Source organism: Thunnus albacares, chromosome 6 (assembly GCF_914725855.1).
Source record: "Thunnus albacares chromosome 6, fThuAlb1.1, whole genome shotgun sequence".
In the NCBI taxonomy this organism is placed as follows: domain Eukaryota; kingdom Metazoa; phylum Chordata; class Actinopteri; order Scombriformes; family Scombridae; genus Thunnus; species Thunnus albacares.
This window is the reverse complement of record NC_058111.1, coordinates 25,782,035-25,807,791: the sequence shown is the minus strand read 5'-3', so window position 1 is coordinate 25,807,791 and position 25,757 is coordinate 25,782,035. Positions and strand designations below refer to the sequence as shown.

The 25,757-nt window shown below is 39.8% G+C and overlaps 1 protein-coding gene and 2 long non-coding RNA genes across 5 annotated transcripts; 1 reads left to right on the top strand and 2 right to left on the bottom strand.

Annotated features, from left to right (window-relative positions):
- Window positions 1-1,723: 1,723 nt before the first annotated feature.
- LOC122983648 lies at window positions 1,724-5,049 on the bottom strand. The gene is made up of 3 exons (XR_006403749.1): window positions 4,910-5,049; window positions 3,981-4,196; window positions 1,724-2,504 (listed from the first exon to the last, which is right to left on the bottom strand). It is a non-coding gene; the product is annotated as an uncharacterized LOC122983648 (long non-coding RNA).
- On the top strand, window positions 4,104-24,910 carry LOC122983646 (galactosylgalactosylxylosylprotein 3-beta-glucuronosyltransferase 1). 3 transcript variants are annotated; one of them, XM_044353605.1, is made up of 7 exons: window positions 4,104-4,198; window positions 9,349-9,491; window positions 11,626-11,697; window positions 11,803-12,314; window positions 19,015-19,311; window positions 21,367-21,480; window positions 21,772-24,910. In XM_044353605.1, the coding sequence occupies exons 2-6, from the start codon at window positions 9,380-9,382 to the stop codon at window positions 21,451-21,453; spliced, it is 1,080 nt and encodes a 359-aa protein (XP_044209540.1). In that variant the 5' UTR covers window positions 4,104-4,198; window positions 9,349-9,379; the 3' UTR covers window positions 21,454-21,480; window positions 21,772-24,910. The 3 variants fall into 3 exon arrangements, with proteins under 3 accessions (XP_044209540.1, XP_044209539.1, XP_044209541.1); XM_044353604.1 differs by having other exon boundaries at window positions 4,109-4,202; XM_044353606.1 differs by lacking the exon at window positions 11,626-11,697 and having other exon boundaries at window positions 4,109-4,202.
- On the bottom strand, window positions 13,088-19,007 carry LOC122983647. Its single transcript, XR_006403748.1, has 5 exons — window positions 18,453-19,007; window positions 18,309-18,351; window positions 17,135-17,244; window positions 14,322-14,521; window positions 13,088-13,832 (listed from the first exon to the last, which is right to left on the bottom strand). It is a non-coding gene; the product is annotated as an uncharacterized LOC122983647 (long non-coding RNA).
- Window positions 24,911-25,757: the final 847 nt, after the last annotated feature.

Genomic DNA, 25,757 nt, shown 5'->3' with positions numbered 1-25,757 from the left:
CTGATGCAAGTCTCAGTCCATCATGGTCTTTAAATCACAAGATTTTTCTGGAATGCATTCATGAGGCAGCCTCCAATTCCTTTTTATATCTCACTACACATATACAAAGGCATGAATAGTCTGCAACTTGTGAGTTCCTGCTTTTCATGATGGATTAAACTGTGTAACAGTGAAAGTTGTCAGTTTATATCAAAATGTACCAGTGTCAAAAGAAATAAAAGAGAGGAAAGAGAAGAAAAAAGGGGAAAAAAGTACCAGTGTCCTCAAGCCAAACCACTGTACATTTATGATACTTGGTGATGATGTGATTCTCTTCCAGGACTATGTGAGAGGCAGTACTTCAAAAGCAATTAAGCCTGTTTGGATCAATGCCCACAAATTCAAAATTCACATTAAATGACACCCCTAGGCTAAGCTTTTTGGGGGGAGCTGTGACAGTAAGATCAATAATGATCTATTGCACCGACTTGTCATCTAAGGTTCCCCGGATATCCCTGAAAACTGTTCCGAGCTTCACCAACTTGGTCAGAGACCAATGAATTCATAAAAGAAAGTGAACGATCGGACATACCAGGACACAGTATCTCCAGAGAGCTTCTCTTCCCTGCCAACTGGAGAGTACATCAAAATGATGCCACAGCAAAGCAAGCAAGGAAAAGATGTTGTTATTATTGGTCCTCGGGAAATAGGAGATGGTAAAGGCCATGGGAGCTCAGAAGTCAGAGGCAGACTTGATTACAAACTTGCAAACTTGCCCCTGCTTCGTCTTTGAAGACTCAGCTTAACAAATCAGAGGGAGAGAGGGAAGAGGGAAAGAAAGAAGGAGAATGTGTGTGCCTGCCAGCGCTGACCTGATGGCTGTGATATACTTCTGTGTTTTTTCATAGCCCAAACAACTGTAATGCATTTCGACATATATATTTTATATAAAAATGATACAAATATAAGTTAAAGAGGAGAGAATACATGAATTTTTAGGCACAGATATTACACTAAACATTGCCTAGGAGTAAAATTGTTGCAGTTTCATTTCTTCCAAGTAGAAGAACTTCCTTAGTTTTTTGGAACAATTTGACAAAGCTGAGGATGAAAGTTCATTCCTTAACTTGCTATCTAACTAGGGTTTTTTTTCCAGAGCTTTCAACCACATCTTGTGGTCTCCTTTAGCAGATTGAGTTTGCTCAGTTGTCATCGTGTGACATAAGTCACTTTGATCATAACGAGTGATAACAGCAAAGTCCAGTGTCACTGTATAGCCCCATTAGCTATTCTATAACTGAGCAAACTCCAACTATGAGGGAGACTGTATGATATGGTTGAAAGCCTCAGAAAAAAGCTAGTAAGCGAACCTTGAGTTAAGATTCTTTTGTGTTTGTTGTTTGTAGTTTTACAACTAAAGATGTTTAATTATCATTTAGTGCCATCTTGTACGGTAACAATTCAAAAGAAAGCATGAAAGTCAAATGAGTTAAATGAAGATTTTCATAATTAGCTTAACAAGAATGTAAAAAAGCCAAACGTGGCAAACACTACAAGAACTCAACTTTATATGATATGGAATAAGTTTGTCTCACTGTCTCACAAAAAAGTTCCCAGTGCTTGGAGCCATTTTTGTTCCTATTTCTGAAGCAGGTTTATTGTTAAAGAATAAAAAAAAATACTTTCCAAAACAAATAAAAGTAGATTCAAAGGAAAGTTTAATGAGGCACTCTGTGTTCTCATGTAATGGCTTGGAGGTTTGATATATACACAGTACAATGTGTTTTTATTATTTTAAAGTGGATGCTGCTGTGCTTCCTGGTTTTGTAGTTAGGGGGCTTTAAAATTACAATTTAATTTATCAGAAAGAGGGAAGATTTTAGATGCTCAAGCCCCTGAAAGGGCTGTTTTTGTTTTGTTATGCATGCAGAAAGCTCTTATTTAGACAGATATGAAGCAACACAGTGATAATATAGAAACTGCTTCTGGAGCTGAGTAAAAGCATCCATGATTGAACTGCTATAATCGTAATCATAAAGTTAATGATCATAAAAAGAGACGGTCTGCTGTGTTTTGTACAACATGAGGTCCTAAAACATGTGAGAGCATCAGAGACATAATACTGTCAATATCTCCCATTATTTTTACCTCAGACACTATCATTTTCTCTGACACTCTCAAACCTGCTGCAGAAATGCTCTGCTTCACCCCCGTGCCTCATCTTTTGGGTGTAATGATGTTAGTTCAACAATCAGTACAACAATTTTCACACGTGGCATTGTTGCTGCGATTCTTTATTAATCAGTGGCAGGTGTTCCCTTCACAGCTGGTTAACTCGTGCTGATGTGAAAGTCTGTCAGGCTTCATTGTCTGCCATTGGCTGTTGCAGTCTGCGGCGCGGGATTGACTGTGTGTGCAGTGTATTCTTGCCATATCACACAGTTCAGGTGCCACAAATACAAACAGGACACCTGGATGCTTGTGGGGCACACAGGCGTCGCAACCAGTCCCTCTTTGCATCGCTCCTGTTGATGTAACAATAAGCAATGTAAACTGAAGGCGTGTTTTATGTATTTGCACATTTATCATCCGCATTCATAGCTCTGTATATTCTGCACACAACAGCACTATGAGTTCCAGCTCCCTCCTGCTGGCAGCGCTTGCCATGTTGTTTTCTTTTTCCAAACATTTTCTTTCAAAAATGTTTAGCACTGAGACACTGCATTGGCCTGTTGGAGGGTCTGAAATGTTGTTGGCAGGTTGTTGTGCTATGCTGTGTTTCCTTCTGTTTAACTCACATCACAATGCATGGAAGAGGGGAGTGTGTTGTACAGAAATCAGCGCGACAACACTGTCATCGTGAGCTTGCATGCATGACAGTACCTGGCAGGGATTGTAAAGTGTTTCTATCACTGCTGTTTAGTTGTTTTTTGTCACTACAGTACTTGTCGCTGTCATAAAAAGCAAATACTGCAGAAGGCTGCACTAACCCATGAAGACAATTTCTAGTGTTTATCTTTTATTCCTTTTTGCACACAGCTGATGTCAACCCTCAGATGTGTGATCCCTCAGTTAAAGAAATTGGACAAGTCAGGCAAACCTAAAAATATATTGTTTTGAAATTTTGTGCACATCAAACACAAACACCTCCTACTGCACCACTAGGTCACAGGTAATTTGCTTTTTATAGAACAGTATGCTTCAGTAAATGGATTCTGGGACTCCTGCTGTTCATTCCCCAAAAAATCTACATAGTTGCAGCTTATATGATTTTTTAGCACAAAGCCACTAAAAATATAGTCTTCAGCCACCCGGTTTTGGAGCTGATGCAGCATGCAGACATCACTGGCTGAGTGAAGCATAAGCCCCCATAGAAGCAGCGTTCCCTCAGATGTATTTGAATAAGACATGATGCCAGTTTATTTTTGTAACATCCCCCACCCCAGACTGTTGGCAAGCAATGGAGTTGTGACTAAACCTCTTCCAGTTTCCACATTAGATGTAAAAAAAAAAAATAAAGGAAAAATACAGAATGTGTCTCTGCAGTTTCGATTGGAGTCAATGAGCTACAAGCACATATCAATAAATGCAGAATTAATCATTTTACACATGAGCAGAAACACAGCATTGTAAAGCACAGCAGCGGTACACCACGAGGGAGGGATTCCTCCGGTGAACCTGAGTGATGTGCATCCAAATTAGAGATCATTACATTACACTGGCATGCTTTTCCTCAGCAGCATTTTCAGCCCCGGCTCTTTGATGTTAAATGATGAATAGACGTCACACAGCCACACTGCACATGAAGGTGTACATAGCCAAGAATCTCCGTAAGGCATTTGACTCTGAGAACCAGTCCAAACTGCTATGTTTAAACCTGGCTGACTGTCCTTGAATGTCCCATGCTGGTGTGAGTGAGAGAAGCAGGGTAAGGGGGGGGGGGGGGGGGGGGTGGCACATGAAGGTACACGCTGTGAAAACACAAAGAAAGAAGCACTCACAATCTGTCATCACCGAATCGTATTCACAGAAATATCTTTATCTTCCAGGTCTGGACTAGGAGTTGCATGTCTGTGTGAGTAAACACGGCAGAGGAAGTGGGAAAGGAGATGGTCGGCTGACGTGTCATGAAGGATGTCACCGCTACGTAGCTCGTCCAGAATGCAGTGTGGCCTTCCCAGCTGCGCATCATCAGTGGTGCCATGATCCAGTTATAACTGTGGGTGAGCATCCAGAGTCTTTTTTCATTCTCATGACTGTATCAACCATAACTAAATCACCTTACTGTATTCTTGTAGTTACTTAAGAGGCAGAGTAATTTAACACATCAAAGTCAGTTTACTGGTCATAACGGATACTACTCAGCCTGTGAGAACAGTAAAACTCTGTGGCTCTGGTGGAGCCCCCTGATTACATCATAGTAATGTCATCCGGGTTATGTCATCACTATTGAAAGAAGAAAACGCCTGTGTTATAAACTGGAGGTGTGGAGTGAAAATCATAGGCGTTTACCCAGCAGGGAGGGTCAAAAAGAGGCTGCAATAAGGTTGAATTATGATCTTGACTCATATTAGGGATTAAAAGTCCATTCTTTTTAACCATGCTAGCAGTATGTCTGTAGGGATGGTAATGTTGGTCTGTCAGTCGGTGTGGTTTTGAGCGAACACGTCCTCATTCACGTCCTCTTCAAGATGAATTGTAATCACTTTGGTGATTACTACTTTTCTCTCTTAACTTTTCTTCTAACGCTGTCAGATAAAAAATGTCTGTGTCCAATACTTTGGTTTATGATCTAATACTTGTAAAACGAATGACATTTCCATCCACTTCAACTGTACTTTGTGTTTAGTGCCAATTAGCAAATGTTAACATGCTAACATGCTAAACTAAGATGGAGAAAAGGGTAAATATTATAGGCTACAGTACTTACTTGTCATCAGCATGTTAACATCGTCACTGAGAGCATGTGAGCATGCTTACGTTCCCATTTAACTCAAAGCACCACCATGCTTGAGTATATTAGTGCCACTGGCATTTCTGTAGACTGCCATCTTCAACCAAAATCCATGAAAGGCAGTCTGTATTTGCAGCATGTATGCCCCCCCCCTTGAAAGTGTTTTTTTTTTGGATAACTAGATAATTTGTCAGGTGATTTACGAAGTGAGTTTAGTAGACAAGTAGGGCCCAAGAGTCCAAATATTAGATCTTTTAACATGATATAATGATATAACTCTGGGCATTTCTTCATTAAAAGTTATCATTTTACAGCTATCATGCTAACAGAGATACATAACTGATTTACAGTACTACAGGCATATTTGCAAGGTTGAGAAATCAGTTTCACTTAAAATTTAAGTTAATGATGGGTAGATGTTTAACATTGGTGGGGGGTTGTGCTGCCTGAATGCCTACCAGATTACATGGTGATCTACTGAAAAGAGGCAGTTTTCCCCTCAGATATGGTTAGAGCTTTAAATAGAGTAGACATGGATTTTTTCATATTGTATACTGTAAAAATTATTTGCATTTCCAGTGTCTGTAAGCATGTATAAATGTTTACATGGTCAAACATTCATCTTTAATAAAGTACTGTACACTGAATAATGAATATTCATGTGGTGGAAGATGTGAGGATGTGTATACTATTGTTCCATCCACTCAAAAACATGCATCCACTGGGCTTGCCAGTGAAATTCCCATGCCATTCATTCAAGAACTGGGGATGTGGGTAACGTCACTTTCAGTACAATATATCAAGCTTCTATATAAGCATGGAGAGCCCTGCACAACAATGTTTTCCACAGAGGACTTTACTGTAAATCACCTCTCCACTGAGGTAGAAAAAAACACAGCTTTAAAACTGCAGGGCCAATTTCTTTATCTGCAGAAAGCACTTATATGGTGTGGGGTTTGTGTCAGAACTCACTGAGGACTTTCTCACCTGATGGCTTGAGCATTAATGGTATCTTTAATGGTGCATTTACAGAGCTCAATAAACATAATTGGCATGTACAATTATGTTAAGCCTCAATATGCTGCCACCTTCCTCAGCAAGTCGAGCAGGATCACTGTGAGAAATGCGACAACTTGTTCCCTCATGTGTAGAGCTGAAATGAATACACCAAACACCTGTGCTCACATTATGTCTGTTTTTCTCCTTTGTTTAATTGAGCAGATCAGCTAATAATGACATTTTACCAGTTAGGGCACGGCATGATGCCAGAAGCCTATTAAGGAGGAGGGGAGACAAACCCTGGAAGAGCCAGGGAGGTCTGTCATCCTTGAATTCAATGTAAATGAGCTATGTGGCGATTAAATACACAGAGCGGACTTGATAATAATAAGGTCTGAAATGCACAGACAAATGCAATTTAGTACAAAGCAACTACATCAAATTCTACATTTGTGATCCATGTATAATGTTCAGTTTTTGTTGAGACTTTGTTAAAAAGGTGCTAATTAAACTCGATAGTCATTTTTGACCCACCTGTATTTCAGTACTATAATCATACAGATCACACAGAAGTGATGGCTACTATAGGCTGCATAATTTTTTTGGAGATCATTCCCCGAGCACTTTATTAGAAACACCTGAGCTCTGCCATGAATTCTACTTTTATGAAGCTTATACATTCACAGTTTTTGTTGACATTGTCAGAAAGGTGATATTCTACTTTATGTTTATTATTTAGATCACAAATGTCCTTTTTACCGCAAGTCCTCAAAGGTCCAATCTTCAAATTTTTATTTGACCACATGGATTTGATCATAATATAATATACTTGATATAATAGACTTGTCTGGTTCCAATCCTCTGCTTTTGATTTTGTGGAGCAATCCTTTTGATTACATTTGAATCATGGACTGTACCTTTAAAGGAGGAGGTGGTAACGGTTGCTAGTAAGTTGATAATAACAGTGCAGAAAAGGGGCACTGCAAATGTTTTATTAAGTAGGAGATGCATTTAATGTATTCATTATGTTTGTTTGTCCTAAAAAACAGAATGCATTAAAACTTTGGCCATTTGCAAAGATTTTCTGTTTTTAAATTAAATTGTTACATAGCATGATGAAATGAACTAACATTTGTTTGTAGATGCTACTTCAAGTAATGCCTTTCATGCTGATTAGATTTTTTAAAAGGATACAAAGTTGAACCAAATGATCTGGACTCAGAGGGAAGGGCATATTTGCCAAACTCAGCTCAGCCCGCAGTCTGGTGACATCGCTTCCTGCCATTTGGCCAGAGAATAGTTTCAGCACTGGGCATGAAGTCATCGGCCTGGCAGAGAGCACAAGCTCCTGCTCCATGGCCTCCTCCAGTGGCTTTGACCCTCCTTTAGTTGGCTGTATGCGGTGCACAGACTAGATGCAATGACATATGTCAAGTCGATGGACTCTATTCATTTTCTATGGAGAGCAGCAGGTTTTCATTCCCTAGGATGGTGATGGAATGTTCTGTGGCAACCCTCCCCTACTCTGCCAATGTGGAAGTGCCTTAAATCTGCATTCTTTCTAATGGCCAGTGGTTGCAAAAAGAAGTCCGATTGTATGGAAGTCTATGAGAAAATGACCCTACTTCTCACTTAATATATTACCCTAGTAAACACTTTCCTAATGAGTTTCTGGTCTCAATCGCTAGTTTCAAGTCTTCTTCGATACAGCATGATGTTCATTTTGTAAATTATGGTCCCATTTAAAGTAAAATAGACGTTAAAGCAGCATATGCTTTAGGGCGTGGCTAACTTGTGATTGACAAGTCACTACCATGGCAACAACGTTGATTACGTGACGTAACCATTGTGTAACCCCTGATTCACAGAGTAAAGGTGGAGCTGCCGCTATTTCACAGTGTGTTTTCAGTACATGAAAGTTAATTGTAACATTTTGGTCACTTAAAAAAGTCTTATTCAGTGTTTGGTTGTACTGTAAGACCCTCAAAGGAGTCAGCTGGTCAGTTTTTCTGTAGGTTTTAGGCCTGTTTTTCGCTAGCGAAAATTAGCATTAGCATTAGAATTATCGTAGTTAACCATAGACTGTAAATGCACCATGCTAACCAAACTAGCAGCTAGTGCTAGAGTCACTTCTGGCCCCAAAAATCAAAGAAGGCAACGGTCAAATCCAAGCTGGCGACGGTCAAATCGCTAAACTCAAGACTTCAAAACGGCAGTCCACAAACCAGTGGGTGACATCACGGTGACTACGTCCATATTTCTTTACAGTCTATGCTCATGTCTAAACATAACCAACAAAAGCAATGAGTACTAGCCAATCAGAGGCAGAGTAGGGCAGGTCTTCGCAGAAAACATTCCATCACCATCATAGGAAATGAAAATCTGCAAGGAAGAGATGCAGCCGCGCAGTGCATGATGGATATGGTGCGGCGAGTTGACGGACAATTAGTCATATCTGTATTTGCATAAACACGACTTGACCTCAACTTTATGCAAATGAGTCCATCCAGTGCAATGCACCCAGCCCACAAAACTCAGATCAAACTGTCAAATTAGGCAGTGCTGATAAAATATGAATCAAGATTCTGTTACTGTATTGCCTATTACTCATATTTATTTTACATATTTTAGTGTGCTGTTTATCTGCAATATAAGAAAGTTTTTGACCAGGCCACCCTTTTTTCCTGCTTGAAAATGGACAAGCCAAAACCAAGCACCGCCCACCTCGCAGTACATCTATCCAATCAACTGCAGTGTTTCCGTGGTAAGCTACGTCATTTCTTTGGAGAGAAAAAAGCAGTCCATCATGATCATGGAGGAAACAGTACCGCCCACCAGCCGGAGCGTTTAGTAGTCCGGTGCGTCCAGATGTATCCTCACCAGAGGCAGTCTGCACACCGCATTAGTCTCAGTCTGTTTACAATCTATTTTTCTTTTAACTTCTTTCACAGTTTTCTGCAAGGGTGGAACAGCATTCACTTGCTCCATAAACTAATTTTTATGGCTGTGGCACCGCTGCCTCTGCTGCAGAATATTTTATTTTGTTTTAACTAACAGCACTGAGTAAGCCATTATTCAACTTCTGTGTCACCATAGTTCTTTTTTCTTTCTTCCCTCAATAACATTTTGGTCTTAATGAATATGGGTGTCCTCCAGTGTCTAATATGCCATTTCTGAGGGAGTTAATAATAATTAAGGTCCTGTAAATGTGCTTCCCATTTCCAAGTAATTGAGATTCAGCAACATATGTGTGCGCCTCTGAATGTTTAATGCATCTGGTGCCAAATTAATTTTCTCAATGTTTCTACAAACACAGATGTTACAGGGATGTCACCAAAACTCTTTCAAGCTCCTCAAACTGATTCGGCCTGAAATCCTGTCCTGCAATCCTAAACTTTTTGATTTTTTTTCTTCAGGTAATGCCGAGCCAAATAACCAATCCTGGAGATGCCGAAGAGAAGGGATATTCTTGCCATCGTGTTGATCGTGTTACCCTGGACTCTGCTCATCACTGTTTGGCACCAAAGCGCTATAGCTCCACTCCTCGCCATTCGCAAGGGTACGCATTGCACTGCACTGCACTTCACAGGCAATATCAAAGCTGAAGTAGGTCCTCGAACCTAACACTACACTTCAGGTTTAGACAACAACTTGTTCATTTAGAGGTACTCACTGTCCATGACCACTAGCTTCATCAGAGCTCTATAACACTTGTCCAGTCATTGTAAACCTCATCAGTGTGGACTGTTTGTGTGCATGATGAAGACTTAGAAGTTACTGTAGCTCATTCAGATATATTCCACTGCATATACACTCTCATACATTTAGGAGATACTTTTATTATTCTGTCATATAGAATTGATTGTTTAGCTGTGTCTAATATGCATTCTTTTGTCTTATGTTAATAGCTTCCCCAGTACTGAATTTCACAGCATTCACGGCTTATCCATTCACATGCTTTGGCCCATCAATTCAATTTTCTTCTTGGTGTGACGCTCAACCACACACAGCATGCAGTATACAGCAGCATGTTTATCAGCTGTTTTATCCATTTAGGTTTAAACTATTCCCCAATTTCATTTTGCTGCAAATCAATTTCAGAGTTTGTTTGATCAGCAATTTAATATAATCAATGTGTCTGCCCAATTAGCTTCATGGAGCATCTTCTGTCTATGTGTTACATCACTTTTGCGCACCAGTCTAAGTCATTAATACACACTCATGAACCTCCCAATCACCCCCCACCCCCCCACCCCCCCCCACCGAGACCTCAAACCAACAATGTAAAATGTCAAGTATGTTGTGGAGTAAACAAACTCAAATTAGAGTGACAGCAAATCAATAATACTTGTTGTCCTCTGCTTATGATGTCACAAATTTACATACAGGTGTTAATGAACAAAACAGGTTTATACATGACCCAAAACAGTTTGGAGTCAAAAAAATTTACAAATAGTTATAAACAATTTGCAGTTGATCTTAACACTAGATAGTGTCTGATTAATTGGCAATCAGTGAAAAGTACTTTTCTCACCAAATTACATTTTATATTAAAGGTGTCTACCATTAGATGCAAAGTAATTTTCTAATTTCTTATGTGAAAAAGTGAAGACACAATGAAGTATTAAAAAAATCAAAAATATTTTCCCCCTGTGCTATCTGACCCAGCTCTACCCACAGGCTTCCTTTTGTATGCTCTTAAAAGAGGAGCTAGAGGATTTTGGCAGGGTGCTCGCTGGCAGCCTCTGTTGAACATCTGGCCATCAGCAGATTGTGTTAATCTATGTGCTGCAGAAAAATCCTCTTTATGCTTGAGAGGCGAATGGCACCCGAGCTGAACAGTGACAAAGATTGCCTTTAGCTGTGGCACAATGAAAAGAAATTAACAACCTTAATGATTCTATAATCATATTCTATCCATCATGGCCAAACTGTTGGGGCCACAGTACACCGCTGGAGTCAACTCAATATGTGTCAGCTGACTGATTCACCACTGTTTTACATGCAAGTCTTGAGTACAGTAAGTGGTCACAATTTTTCATTCAGATTCATTCAAAAGGAGCCTTAGCTTCTTACACAGGGAAATAAACAAAACAGAAGGAATGTGTTGTGCAGGATAACATTTACTACAGGGCCACAGGTGCTGGGATCTTGTGCAGTGAATGTCAAATGGCCAACATGACTGCAAAGGTTGACTAACAAAAGAAACTCACTTGACCTGATAACTGAAAGTAAGGTCTAACCATACCTCTTTGCTATTTGATTACTACAGCTATCAAACTGCAAGACACAGCTCACAGTAATCACAGTAATTCTATGTTTAGGCATGTCTGGAGCAAAATACCTTTAAACATGGCTGCTATTTCTTTGAACACAAGGAGTTACTCATGTCAGCAAAATACATGACTATGTTTACTGTAATTTGAAAGTGACACACCAAGCCTGAGATATTGAGGGGGGCGGGCAGAAGATGAGGGCGCCGTACCGTATGTGTTGGAGATTGAGCATGAAAAATGGCATGTTAACTGAATCCACATACCCACATTTTTCTTTCTTTAAAAAAAGAACCCCAATGGCAATGCTTGGGGAATAGCCTAGAAATAAGCCTCATCTCTCCCTTTCCTCCTCTTGCGCTGTCTCTCTGTCCATCAGCTGTGTTATCCTCTCACGGTGCCTGCTTTCACTTTTTGCAGCCTGTCACCACCTAGTAAAAGAGATCTTTATCATTCCAGAGAGGCTTGCAGTCCGCCACCACCGGCTCTCAGGTACACTTTACCCCCATTGGGTTTAAGTCACCTGAGGCAAACATACAGAGGGCAGCCCAAGGTTGCACTAATGCCTTACATGTCTTCTTAACCCCAAATCTGCAGATGATGGTGTCGAGGGCAAGAGGGAGGCAGGTGGCCAGGCGCAGGACTCCAAGGAATACTGTGCCTCAGATAAGGACATTGTGGAGGTGGTGAGGACTGAGTATGTGTATACGCGGCCTCCACCCTGGTCCGATGTGCTGCCTACCATCCACATCATCACCCCCACATACAGCCGTCCGGTACAGAAGGCGGAGCTCACACGGCTGGCTAATACCTTCCTCCATGTTCCCAACCTGCACTGGATCCTGGTGGAGGACTCTCAAAGGAGAACGCCTCTTGTAACGCGACTCCTCCGAGAAACAGGGCTCAACTACACCCACCTCAATGTCGAGACGCCCAGGAACTATAAGCTGCGGGGTGATACCCGGGATCCCAGAATTCCCAGGGGGACCATGCAGAGGAATCTGGCCCTGCGGTGGCTGAGGGAGACCTTCAACGCTAACAGCAGCCAAGCTGGAATTGTCTACTTTGCTGATGACGACAACACATACAGCCTGGAGCTGTTTGAGGAGGTTAGTTAACAACATGACTCCTGCTTTCCTCATCAACATCACTTAAGTGCATAAAACAAACACACACAGTGCACACATATGTGGTTCAGTTCATCACATGTAAATATGTCACTGTTGCTCTGATTTACAAACAACTGCATAAGGGCTCCTAACTGAAAATGTTCATCGCCCTGAATGAAATTGTATGATAGAAAGTGCTTATTTATTTATTCAACTTTGACAATCAAAGGCACTATCATTAAATATGGCTATTTAATAACATCTGGTTGCAGATGTATTTAAATAAAACATTGGCACAATGTGCTTTTCTCTTTTTAAGGAAAATGTATGTTGAGATTTCACTTGAGTGAGCAAAGGGTGACTCTGGTGAGGTGGTGCCACACCACTCCAGCTAGGAGAACATGCTAAAAATACACATCTTTCATCTATATAAGGTATTTTAGTTGTGTGTAAACTGACAGATAGCATGACAAGATACAATTAGAGTGATGTTTCATCTCAAGAATGTGTTCTGTATCTCAAGACAGCATTCTGGTGTGTGCATGTTTTGCTGTGTTACATAAAAAGAAAGTACTAGCTTGCATGTACATGAAGCTGATTAGCTAATTTGTAGTTTTCTTTAAGGATATGTTCACTATTTTTCAAATCTGTCTTAAAACAATAGCGAGGTATCCATATGAACATTGAAGGAGGAGGTTCATTCCTAATCATTCCTCCTGTTCATACTGACCATTAGAAGAACCCATCCAAATGAATAATCTATATGTTTAAATTAACAGTGGGTTAAATGACTATTATTATGTGGAAGGGGTCGTTTTGTGACAAACCCACAGAGAATTATCATTCACCCAGCCAAGCACCAAACAGCAGACAGACAAAGTTGGCAACTAGCTGGTGAACATCATGGATCATTTAGCAGCTTATTTTCCCCCTGAAGTTGGTGAAGAACAAAAGCAGAGCTACAGAAGAAGGAGAGTGAATATTGGACATTCGCCCGATGGGCAGAGACACGACTCTAAATAAATGATAACGTTGCTCTTGTTGGATGTGTATATGGCAAATGTTTGCTAAGAAGTTCGCTATGCCAACTTTTTAAGGTAAAAGACGTTAGTGTTGTTCTCACAACTTGTTTCTGCTGCCCCAAGGTGGCCAAAAAACTCTGTATCTTACATTAAAACATTCTTGTGAATTCCACTGTAACTACAGATTCTTACCATCTCTAACCTTAATATAACTAATTTCAACTTTAGACATAAACCTAACCATCTAAAGGCTTATACCTAAATGTAGCTTAATTTAATTGTCTTTCTAAACCATACCTTCCTGTTTGGTGATCACACCACTACTTCCCATATTCAACAAATAGCCTATGGTGTCAACTGGGCATTTTTCAGAGTCAGAACCACTTTCCACCTTCCAAATGCTGCATCACCGATGTCCACTTCAGTTTTAGAAAAGCAAACCACGTGCGCAGTGGATGGTGAGTGATTCAGGGGGCCTGGGAGAGTGAACCATTCCCTGCAAAAAACACAGAGGCGGATGGTTCTGCCTGCTTAGAAAGCTTAAAAGCTCGGCTAACAGAGGAGTGATTGTCATCGATCAGGAAAGCCACAAATCAGCAAACCCACAGTGATATATTAGCATCAATTTGTGAAAATATGTCTGACTGCACTTTTAAATAGGCTGTAGGAAAAGGTTAGGTGGACAAAATAATATATTGTGTCTCTGAATTTTTATTGTAAGATATTAACAAGCAAATGCAACCTGAATTCAATATTAAGTGTGTATTAGAAACATATTACAGCAGCAGTATATTATACCACTCTGCCCAGCCATGTACTGTATTGTAGGCATCTGTGTTGTGTTACTGAACAATAAATTCTCAGTTACTTGAAGCATTTTTTTAGCTCTTAACAAGCATAGTCAGGGATCCGGAGCTAGTGGAGAGAAGTTTGGGCATGTAATCAGTACATCTCAGGCCATCCATCTTGACATCAGTTGAATTACCTGAGCGGACACGGTCTAGGTCCTCTGAGTATTAGCCTCAAATCTTGTTAGTAGTGCAGACGGGGTCCGTAGTAAATGGAGCGCTGGGTATTGACGGGGCCTGTCATTACCTTTCTCTGGGAATCAGGCGAAGTGCTCCGTCTCCCTCAGAGGCCCTCCATCACCTCCAACAGGCCTATTTATGGGCCAGAGTAACGGCCCTGAGGGGAAGAGAGAGAGAGAGCGAGGCAAGAGACAGACAGAAAAAGAGTGAGAGAAAAAGACAACGCGACAGCCAGATAGACAGAAAGCTGAGAGTTGACTGCAACTACTACCTATATAGTTTGCTGACACCATTATAAAAACTCAATAGTTTGCTGACACCACAGCAAATATTCAGTTTCTCCACAGCTTGAAAACAAATAGGCGCAGAAGTAACTCCTCCAGTGTGGAGACGAGGTTGAAATAGTGATGTGTGCTGCTCCATGCACTTAAAATAGGTCAATTGTTTTCTCCTGGTTAATCCAAAATGAAGTATTCTTAGACTTTAAGCTATATAATTAATTTCTTCCAGTCTCGCAATAAATGAAAATCTAACTAAGAAAATATCAGTCAATATAAATAGTGCTAATTATGTGCAAACAAGCTGTGGACATCAAAGCAAATATAATAGTAATAAAGGAAAATAGTCAAAACCACCAATAAACGCTCACTATTGTTAAATAACAGGTAAGATGTTTTTTGTAGGTCATTACCTACAAAAAAAATCATTAACAGTCAATTTGTTATGCTACAAAATTACAACAATAAAAGTATTCTACTGTAGTTTTCATACAAGATGAACAGAAAGTAGCTTAAAAATAACTTTAAATACTGTACATGCATAGATGGTTGTACGGTAACATGTTTAAGCTGAACCTAATTAATTTATCACGAAGTCTAAAGTGATCCTTCCATATAATAATGATAATTAATAGGTTTTAGGTTAACAGCTTTTGACACTGCATACAGGTTGTGAAAGCTCTTGACTAAGAACATCACCAATTTGCGCTGCCACTAGCATGTAGAATCAGGAGCAGCTTCACAGACAGGAAACACTGCGATGATTCAGTGTATCTATAAAACAATCTGTTCCAGTTGAGTTGTGACCTTTTACCATTATCAGCATGTAAACCTATATCTAAAAAGATATAAATGCACATTATTCATGTTTCAGCTTTTCAAGTCATATTTCAACCAATTAATGTTTCGCCTAAAAGACAATGAAGAAAAAGGTCAAAGTTAAACACTCAAATCTGCAATATTCAGAAATGAATGTAACAAGCCTAAAATTAGGTGCCATTCAAGAGACTACATTATTAACTGCGAAACGCACTTCTTCCACTTCTGCGACAGCGGCAGTGATGCACAGAGCAGCAGCAGTTCACCTGACAGTATACTTCAGATCATGTAACACAAGTCTGCAGAGGGGAAAATAACATACTGACTTGAATCATCAATCTTGTAATTGCACTTATATCCCATCTGCTGCCGGAGAAGCTGAAGTAACACTGCTATTGTATTCATACCCACAATATGAACACAGTCTCAGCCTCTTTCCAGCAGTTACCATCACTGACTTATATATATTGTCTTTTATTAAATGCACACTTTTTTTAGGTCATGTCTTAATGAAAATCAAAAAATGTTATGAAAAATTCATTTTCCTCAGTTAAAGTACATCCCTGGAAAGAACTGCATGAATTATTGAGGCTTGATAAAAATGTTTGTTTGCTTCCCGAACCAAAGTTATTTACTGTTTGGTGCTATTTTTTAACCAACCCTACATTAACTTAGTGTACTAATTGATATTAAAACTATATATATATATATATATATACACATATATATACATATATATATATAGTGTAAAAGAAAACTGAATCACATGTTATCATTTGATGTATTTCTTCAATATATCATACATGTTTCAGACAGTGTTTAAGTTCAGTTTAGTGTTAGTTAGTGTTTCACACATCTTCTACATTCCTCTGTGCTATATCTATTCTAAACTTAGTTCTTTGCTGTGTAAGATGAGGCAGTTGTGTGTTTAACAGTTAAGTCTATTCTGTTATACCCTTACCTGAGCCAGTGATAAGATAAACTGTAGTTATGTAGATGTTTATGTGTAAAACTGATAAGCTTTAGAGGATAGTGTGGTTTGTCCTTAATTTAATATAGTAGTGATGTTATGATGTCATAGATGTCATATATGGTCGTGAAGAAAGACTGTTCCTAGGTTATCTGAACTTTTGACTTATGTTTCTATCTGAGGGTTGGTTGCTGACCTGTAAGGTTAGTAAACAGATGTCATAAATTCTGTACAAGTAGTATTTAAGGGACTGGTTAAGTACCAACCTTTCAGACAAAGAAAAGATAGCTAGGTGGTATGTATCTTTGTCTCCAGAACTATGATGCATTATACTTCTGATTGTATTATTTGATTACATTATTTCATAACCTGACAATGCTCTCTTGTGTGTTTATTGAGTGATCAGCAATTTCCCATTACAATAGCTTATATAATATCCTGCCCTTCTTTATGTTCAAAAGACACTTAATTTGTAATTTAGATCAACAACTGGCTGTTTGCAATGTAAACTGTGATATCCATCAGCTTTATTTAGCTTATTATGAGCTGTATAAATACATTTTAATTGAGACAATTTAAATAATTAATTGGAAGTTAAGTCAGGATCCTAAAACCTAAACAACTGCAGCACTTTTCTGATTGGACAGAATCTTCTGATGGTTGTAGTGGGTGACAATTCCATTTTGCATCCTGATTAATGTACCTGGTTGCTTGTCTTCTTTCCGCTTTCACAATTTGGGGATTTCTTTTCTTTGTATTTTTACTCTGACTTTTCTGAGACACAGCCACTTCATCTCTGTAGGTTTCTCACTACTGTAAATGAAGCAGGAAACAGCTTAAATGCACACATACTGTAGGCATGCAAACATATTACAGTAACAGGGAACAAGAAAAACACGTAATATTTGCGAGCGTGGGGCAAGAAAATCTTGGTTGCGTTTTCATTTGCTTGGCTGCCAGCAGAAGAGAGATTTGTGCTGTTTTACTCTGGCTGATATCCCCACCAGAGGCAGCAGGCGGAACACTCATTTTCACATTTTCAGTATAGATGGGAAAGTGACAAGCTTCTTTTGACATTGCCTGCAGAAAGCCTGATTTGTGCTTTCTTTTGATTTAAGGCGTACATACAGTATATCTATGAGGAAAGCTGGCAGGATGGGTTAGTAGCTGGATTCAGATGTGACCTGGCAACAGCTGAGACAACCTTGGGCAATGTACTTAGTGGCGCTCCTCAGCATCCAACAGCAGTTTAGTGAAGTATAGCCAGATATAAATATGGGTAACAGTATGAGTGTAAAGCAGGACATTGACAAAATGACATGTAGTTAGAAAAAGAATGCGATGAGAGATGGTTTTGGCCATAAAATATACATGTGACCCTGTGTTTAAAATTATAGTAGCACAATCACAAGGATGCATGCATGAAAGCACACATTCTCTCTTCCACCATTAACACCCAGAGCTCATTAAGACAGAACATCCTGTCAAATCTTATCTGGGTGCTTGGCACTGTCGTTTTCCCTAAAGCTCAAATCCATGGATTCCCATAAGCCTCCAGCACGCTTCATGCTGTTCAAACTCTGCTGCTCTCTGATCCCCCGAACTGACCACAGAGCAGCCTGTGAGATCACACGCCGATCTAACGCAGCAGTTCATATGCAAAGGGCATGTGATTTTCAGAAATATTTGAAAATGAAAAAATATACACATGCAAACACACTTGCATATAGAAATTTTCTGTGTATATGCAAGCATTCTTCTAGATACCGTACATGCAGATTCATTTTAAATAGAGCTTCCATAAGATAGTACCAGCATCATTATTTCTGCTGCATTGAGTTTCTAAACCTTCCTCTTCCCTCATTATAAAAACTTACCTTTTATGACTGCAGCAGCTCTTGCTAGAATGGAAAAGACTCACTGAGAGGCAGACAAAGAAAAGGGCGGCGAGATCGTTTGATGCTGGAAGATTAAAGGACAAAATAAATAAAGAAATTTTTTTAAAAAGGATAGTGCTCTACCTTAAAGAATCTCCTCAGCCAACCAGTGACTAACACCACTTGTTCTAATGGGCAGGCTCCTTCAAACTCTCACGGCACTGTCTGTGTTAACTCCCATTAAAGATGGTTGTGGCACCCCATTAGCCAAATGGTTAATGTGCCACATGACTGCAACGTCCCTGGTTCGATTCCAGCCAGGGACCTTTGTTGCATGTCATACCCATCTCTCTCTCCCCTTGTTTCCTGTCTGCCTCTTCACTGCTATATATAAAGGCAAACATGCCAAAAAAAAGAAGATGGTTGTGGCTAATTATCTCATTGTAAGGCAGCTGTTGAACAATGTGTGTGTGATCTGCCTTCATCTAACAATGTGTCAGTGGCACATGGCACAATGGCTCGGTCAATATTCACCATCTTTCAAAATGAATAATAGCAGCAGCTTTAAAACCCTCCGTCCGTGCGCCGCTGTAGCGCTGGCAGCCGATGCTCTAATACTGTGTCTCACTGTCATGTACGCTTTTCTCAGATGACTAATTCTCTGTCTTCCCTCTTCCATTTCTCTTCTCGACTGTCCTCTCGCTAGATGAGATCGACTCGGAAAGTTTCGGTATGGCCTGTGGCCTTTGTGGGTGGCTTGCGGTACGAGTCCCCCAAGGTCAATGCGGCTGGGAAGGTTTACGGCTGGAAGACGGTGTTCGACCCCCATCGGCCCTTTGCCATCGACATGGCCGGCTTTGCCATCAACCTGAGGCTCATCCTCTTCAAGCCACAGGCATATTTTAAGCTTCGCGGGGTGAAGGGAGGGTACCAGGAGAGTAGTTTGCTCCGGGAACTTGTCACACTCAACGACCTGGAGCCTAAAGCAGCCAATTGCACTAAGGTAATTCCCCCCTTTTTTAACTTTTACTTCTCATAAGCTGCTTAACTTGAGCTTTTAGTAGTTAAGGGATTTGCTAAACTGTTTATGATAGTAAAAACTGCAGATGAGGGAATTTAAGCTGCTGCAACACACCAATACTATGACCTGCAGTGAAAGAAACTTAAAAAGGTGGTTGGTTTGGTATTTTGTTAAATGTAACTTCAACAGATATTCAGCTTCAGAGTTGAAATCAGGCCCCTTAGCTGAATGTCACCTTAGCAACAGAGAGAATTATCTTTTCATGTTATATAATAGAGAGTTGTATAACTTTATGCTACCAACACCATAATAAGCACATTGTCTTGATGATGTAAGGTGCTATTCATTCACAAAAACACAAATGAAGATGTGAGAAACTGTATCTTTGCATTTAACAAATAAATCAATAAAGTGGGAGAAAGTACTTCCAATGGAATGAGGCCATGAATCTTTCAGAGGATCCAATGGCATCGACACCACAAAACTTTCATTATGATAAGAGTTTGTTGTTTGGTAGCAGCAAACTTTCTTTGATCAATAATCAGGAACAGGGAGTGTCAGTTTTTGATGCCTCAAACTTACTCTGAGCTGACAAAAATAAAAATAAAAATCGACACATCCATGAGGCAACCAGTTTGCACTTCTTCATCCTCCTTCGCATTCCAAGTCCAGTGTTCCTCTTCAACACATACTACGAGAAAGTGCTTGTTTCTTGGCAGAAATCCCATGAAAACATGAGCATTTTCTAATGATCAGAATGTAAATGAGTGTAAATTTATTGCTGAAAAGTTGGATATCATTGATTATATTTCTTTCTCTGTCCACGTGCACTTCTGCCCACACACACACACACACACACGTGGTTGAATGAGAGGCTTGAGGGTTAAGCAGCAGCAACACTCTTGTCCGTGCCCACTTCACCATTCCTGCTTACGGCCCTTGGTCTGGGTCACTTCACTAAGCCTCTCTCTGGTCAAAGAGGAGTCAGCCAGAGGGCTTTAGCTTGCCATTATCTACACCGCAATCACCCCTAGACACACACGCACAGAAACACACACACACACAAAAAGTGAGACACAGAGAGGGTAAAGGATGGGAGGAGAGAGAGAGAGATACTTTTAGCCAGCTTTTTCTCCTGCTCTCCCCCAGCCATTCAGAGGGGTAAATGAAAAGAGGGGATTCAGGGAACGGCTGAGAGAGCGGAATTGGAGTTGGGGGAATGGGGAGGTAGGGACGTCACACTGATTACAGATGAGCGCAGGGACAGACAGAAGGGGTGGGAGAGAAACAGGAAGAAAAAATGGAAAGTCGTGCATGGGCATCTCTCTTCCTCATAATCTACCACTTCAGATGCGAGCGTGACTATTAACCTCCCCCTACACCTGAGCAAAGAGGGAGTGGGCTCCTGGCACATCTCAAACACGCCCTATGCATAATTCATGACCAGCGCCGTGGTGAGATGAAAGGAAGGAGGGCTCCAACACAGAGACGACCAGGGAAAATGAGCTTCACACTTTTTTTTTTCTCTCCCCTTTTCCCCTTGCCATCCTTTTCCTGGATGTTTGTCCGGTCTCTGGGGCCAAATCAACCCAGTCTGAAGGCTTGATAGCACAATAGCATACCCGGGAAAAACGTGCTGTTTTATGTGCAGAGAACTATGGTGCTACCGCCAAGACAAAAGCTCATACATACCATGTCTAAACATTTTTAGTTGAAGGTAGCCATTATCCTATGGTCAGAAGAGGGCTTTACACAGGCCAAACTGCGAGAGCTGTATCATATTTGTAAGATAACACATTCCTGTGATCCCTCTTCAGTCCCATCTAATGTAGGGTTCATGCTCAAGTAGCTCTTTACACATAGACAGGCCCTGTGGTTGTCTCTGTACTGTTTGAGCTATAACTGGAATTGAATGTTTTGAAGAACATGAAGCAGAGTGGGGGCTGAAAGGGAGAGCAGACTCTGAATGAGTGCATTAAGAGAACAGCATGTTACTAATGTTGCTGTTGTTTGTTCCTGTGCATTTTTTCTCACCAGATCCTCGTTTGGCACACAAGAACGGAGAAACCTGTCCTTGTAAACGAGGGGAAAAAGGGATTCACAGACCCCAACGTGGAAATTTGACCATTGCCTCCTCACCCCCAGACCACAGTAAGTAACAATGTTAAAGAAACATCAGAAATACCCTCCATTACTGAGCTGAACTCTCTTTTCACCCTCAAAATATTTCCTTCCTGAATGAAAAGGATTTAGTAGAGGAACTGAAAATGTGATGATCATTTTCGCCTAGTCTCAGCTAGTTAGACCAGGTGTTGTACATTTCTTTTTTAATATGCTTTCTGTTAAGGTGCAATTACAGCAGCTGTGAAATAAACAGGTTCAATTAGCTTAAATGAAGCATTAGCGCTCCTTCTCAGCATATCTTAATCCTTTCTATTGCAGGTGGTTGGCCTTGGACCTGCAGAGGGAAAAACGGCAGAGTCTCTTGATAAGTGCAACCAGCGCTCATGTCTTAATCATCAGAAAAAAAGAAGGGGGGCCTTTGAAGGGGGATTTAATCCTCTTGACTGAATCTGATATTTTTAAAATATGGACTGAAACAGTACAAATGTATCATATTAAAGCACAGATTAGTAAGACGTGGCGGTTATTCGTCACGTCCGCAATTTGAGTGCAGAGGAGACGACATGAAGGATGCCTCACAGGGTCGGTTTGTGTGGACATGACCTGTACCTTCACGGTACAGTGGCCCGCTGGGGACAACCTATCAAAAGAGACAGCACAATATGAAAAGCAAACAGCCAGCGGACTCAACCAAACAAGTTTGAGCAGGTTAAAGAATATCCTTCACCTCAGAAACGGTACACGGTACAAGAGAGAAATTCCTCTAGGATTTAAGGACACGAACTTCATCATCAGTCTGGAGGAAAACATGATTACAAGGACAAATATGTCTCATGTATTTTACCTTGAACAAACAAACATGGCAAGGGAAGGAATGTTCTTTTGATAACTATGAAATGTTTGCTTTAATTTAATTTAATTGGTTTGGGTGTTTTACAAGCACTTGACTTGCTAGTTCAATACTACTGACTCTTACCCACATTTACTCTTGGGTTATCATTGTTCATTTTATAGTGTCATTATAACTCATGCATTTAAGCCAGCCCGTACACTTGAAGAGACTGCTGTTCCGAGACGTATCACTTGTTGCGCTAGGGAGCTGAAACGTACAGTACATGTAAACATAAAAATCCTAACACTACTTCTTCTTAGCACTTAAAAATACACAAATCATGTTCCTTTATGGCAACATGTGTAAATAGTAATTCAACATGAGAACAATCAGAAGGATTAATGACAAATTTTTGACAAAAAGCATTGTAATTACTGTATTTATATGTTAAAAAAAAGTCTCTTCTCTCTCCTCCCTGGTTAATTCATCACAATGACACACAACGAGGCACAGATTCACTCTAGGTTCAACACATGGAAAGAATAATAGCACATCACCAGTTTAATTTGGTAATAGAAGTTCCAGTTTGTGACACATTCATAACACCTGGACAAGAAAGTCAAATTAGCTATATGGCACATTCACAGTTGCTGACCCCCCCCCCCAAATCCCACTGTGAGTGTCACTTTTGAAGTCATTTTAGTAAGTTGATATTTCCCCTTGTCTATGCACGTTCATATATGTACACAAGCCAATGGTTAACAAGGGTCAGCTGCGTGCAAGTATATAAAAGAGTAGGATGAAATGGTATCAAGAGTATCATGTCAGACGCAATAGATAAATCCCAAGAATTTGGTTTTACGAGGCTTGTCAATCCCTCTCCTCTTACTATGATGTGAAGGAGACAGAAATTCCCCAACACATCTGTTGACTTTCAACACAACTCTCCATCGAACAGCTGGTGTAAGTTTGGATTAATATATTCAAATAATTTATGCATGGCCCCAAATATTTGGTTTTTTATAAAAACTATAGCTGCCACTCATGAAATGGGATAATACTGTACATGCTACTCTGAAGTGACAGCAGGCTAAAGAAAAGCACAACAAAAATAAAAAGTCGATCTTATTTTTGCTAATAATTTGGTAGTTTATATCAACACATCTTCAGGATTGTGGACTGTTGGTATCTCGTGTTTTCTTTTTGTGTTAGTATCCATCCACTGTACATTAACTGGATCATAGAAGGGAGTAACTACACCTCTGACGATAGACATCAGTAGCTACGACGCTGTACGGCTGAACACTGTAACAAAGTTATTCTACACCTCTTATAATAGATTCTCTCCCCCTACTTGATTACTTGATAAATCATCCATCTAGTGCAATACACAGTGGTGGTTCTTATCTAACATTGCCCAGCAGAAGTAGCCCCCCTCCCGTCAACACACACACACACACACACACACACATACACCTGCAGCACGAAAACTTACAAAGATGTTACAGCCTATCTGGCTCATCACCTGGAGAAACCGTGTTATTACATATTTCGCTTGGAATATGATAAGATACAGGTCTTTCAATTTGTTCTATTCTTCAACTTGTCTCCCATTATTTATTAAAAATCAAATTTAATATATTTATTTATGTATTTATTTCAACTGTGGATGTGCAATTGAATTATAGCACTGTTTTCCCTTAAATATGTACTTTACAGCTGCTCTCTACAACAGCATGCCCACATACAGTACATTATACATGAATTATCATAAAATCAAAAATAGGTTATCAATACCAACAGGCAGACATATATCTTCTTCTTTATGGCACTGCTGTTGATCTAAGTTCTGCTTGAGTGGTCGTTATCAGCTTTTCATATGAATTAATGATTAAATCCACCTGAAATTAATTTAGCGCTATAATAAATTAATACTTGTAATCCAAAACAGGAAAAATGCCAGTGTAAGAATTAAATTGAACACTATCCTTTAAAAATGGCATAAATGGATTTCATTTTATGCTAATAGGATTTCCTGAAATTGATTATGTGAGTACATTATTTGCTTTTCAAATGAAACTCAATTCCTGCTCTCATCTGCTAAATGTTGCTCTTGTCAAGATGCAGGCAAACTAAAAAAAACCAGACCGAAACAGATCCGCATGTGGTTGGATTGGTTAAATAAGATTCTGTGATGTGACTCTCTGGTGTGTCCTGATGCAGCATCACACAAAAGTTCAAAGGGCCTCACCTTGAAAGTGATGTTTGTCTGACATGAGATTTGATTTTTTTCTGACTCCAACAAAGTGACGTATCAAGCAATATCTAATGCTCATAAAGAATTAGTCTTATAGAACCAACCTACCTATACATTAACTATAGCAGTACAGGTTATTCAGTATTTAAAGTCAGATAATGAGCATTACCCTCTGAGGGCTTCTGTAAGGCACAATACACTTGACACACAAGTCCTCCCTTTTCCTCATCTTCACCGTCATCTTCCAGCCTCATGTGAATCACATTTTATGCATGTGACTCTTAAGGTTGTTTATTTGCCACAGCAATTCTGTCTCAGAGAAAGATGTTAGTTTAATCAAGAGAAATAAACAACTGAGAAGAACCTCACCTGCTCCTGAGTTTTGTGTTCAATGGACGTATCTACACAGTGTTTCTGACACATTTGACCCGCAGGGTACATAAGCAGCAGCAGAGTGCCTTGCTAAATGGCACATTGATGAAAGCTTCATTATATAAAAGGTGAGGGATATTTCACAGTGAGTTCTGCAAAATGCATTTAATAAGATGACACTCAGTGAGTAAGAATATGAGTGAGAATGTTTCATCTTAAGTCATGTATAAATTGGTTGCTAGCTGTGACATAACTTTCAAAAATAACAGTTTGGGGAGCCAAACGATATCTTAAACCCACGTGCCAATCCTTGGTTAATGTAGATATGACTTTATTTTATTCAAATATGCACACACGGAGGAATAAGTGTGTTTAAAACGAGTGATATATTCAAATATGCTAACGTAACCAAAACCTGAACTGTCATTTAAATCTTCACAATTTACATAATTATAACAGCATTTCATCAAGTTTCAGGTCAGTTGCGTCAGTATTCCACTATGTTTTCTTACTCTTTAATCTAAATAGGTCATATGTTAAAGAGCTAACATTACTTTTCTCCAGTTGTTCAGTTAGCTAAACAGCAGTTACACCAGGTCAGACTTGTCAACTATATTCCACAAATTGTTTTACTCTTTAATCTTAACAGGTCATATATTAGCAAACTAACGTTACTTTTGGTCAGGTTGTTTAATTAGCTATGTAGCAGTTACATCAGGCAATTAGCCATTGTAGTTCAACATTTAGTAGCAACTGATCTCTATGTAAGAGCAATTTGTTTGGTTATAACTAGGATAAGTTTGAACTTCTGAACAGTTGGTGCAACTGGCTCCAGGATTTCAG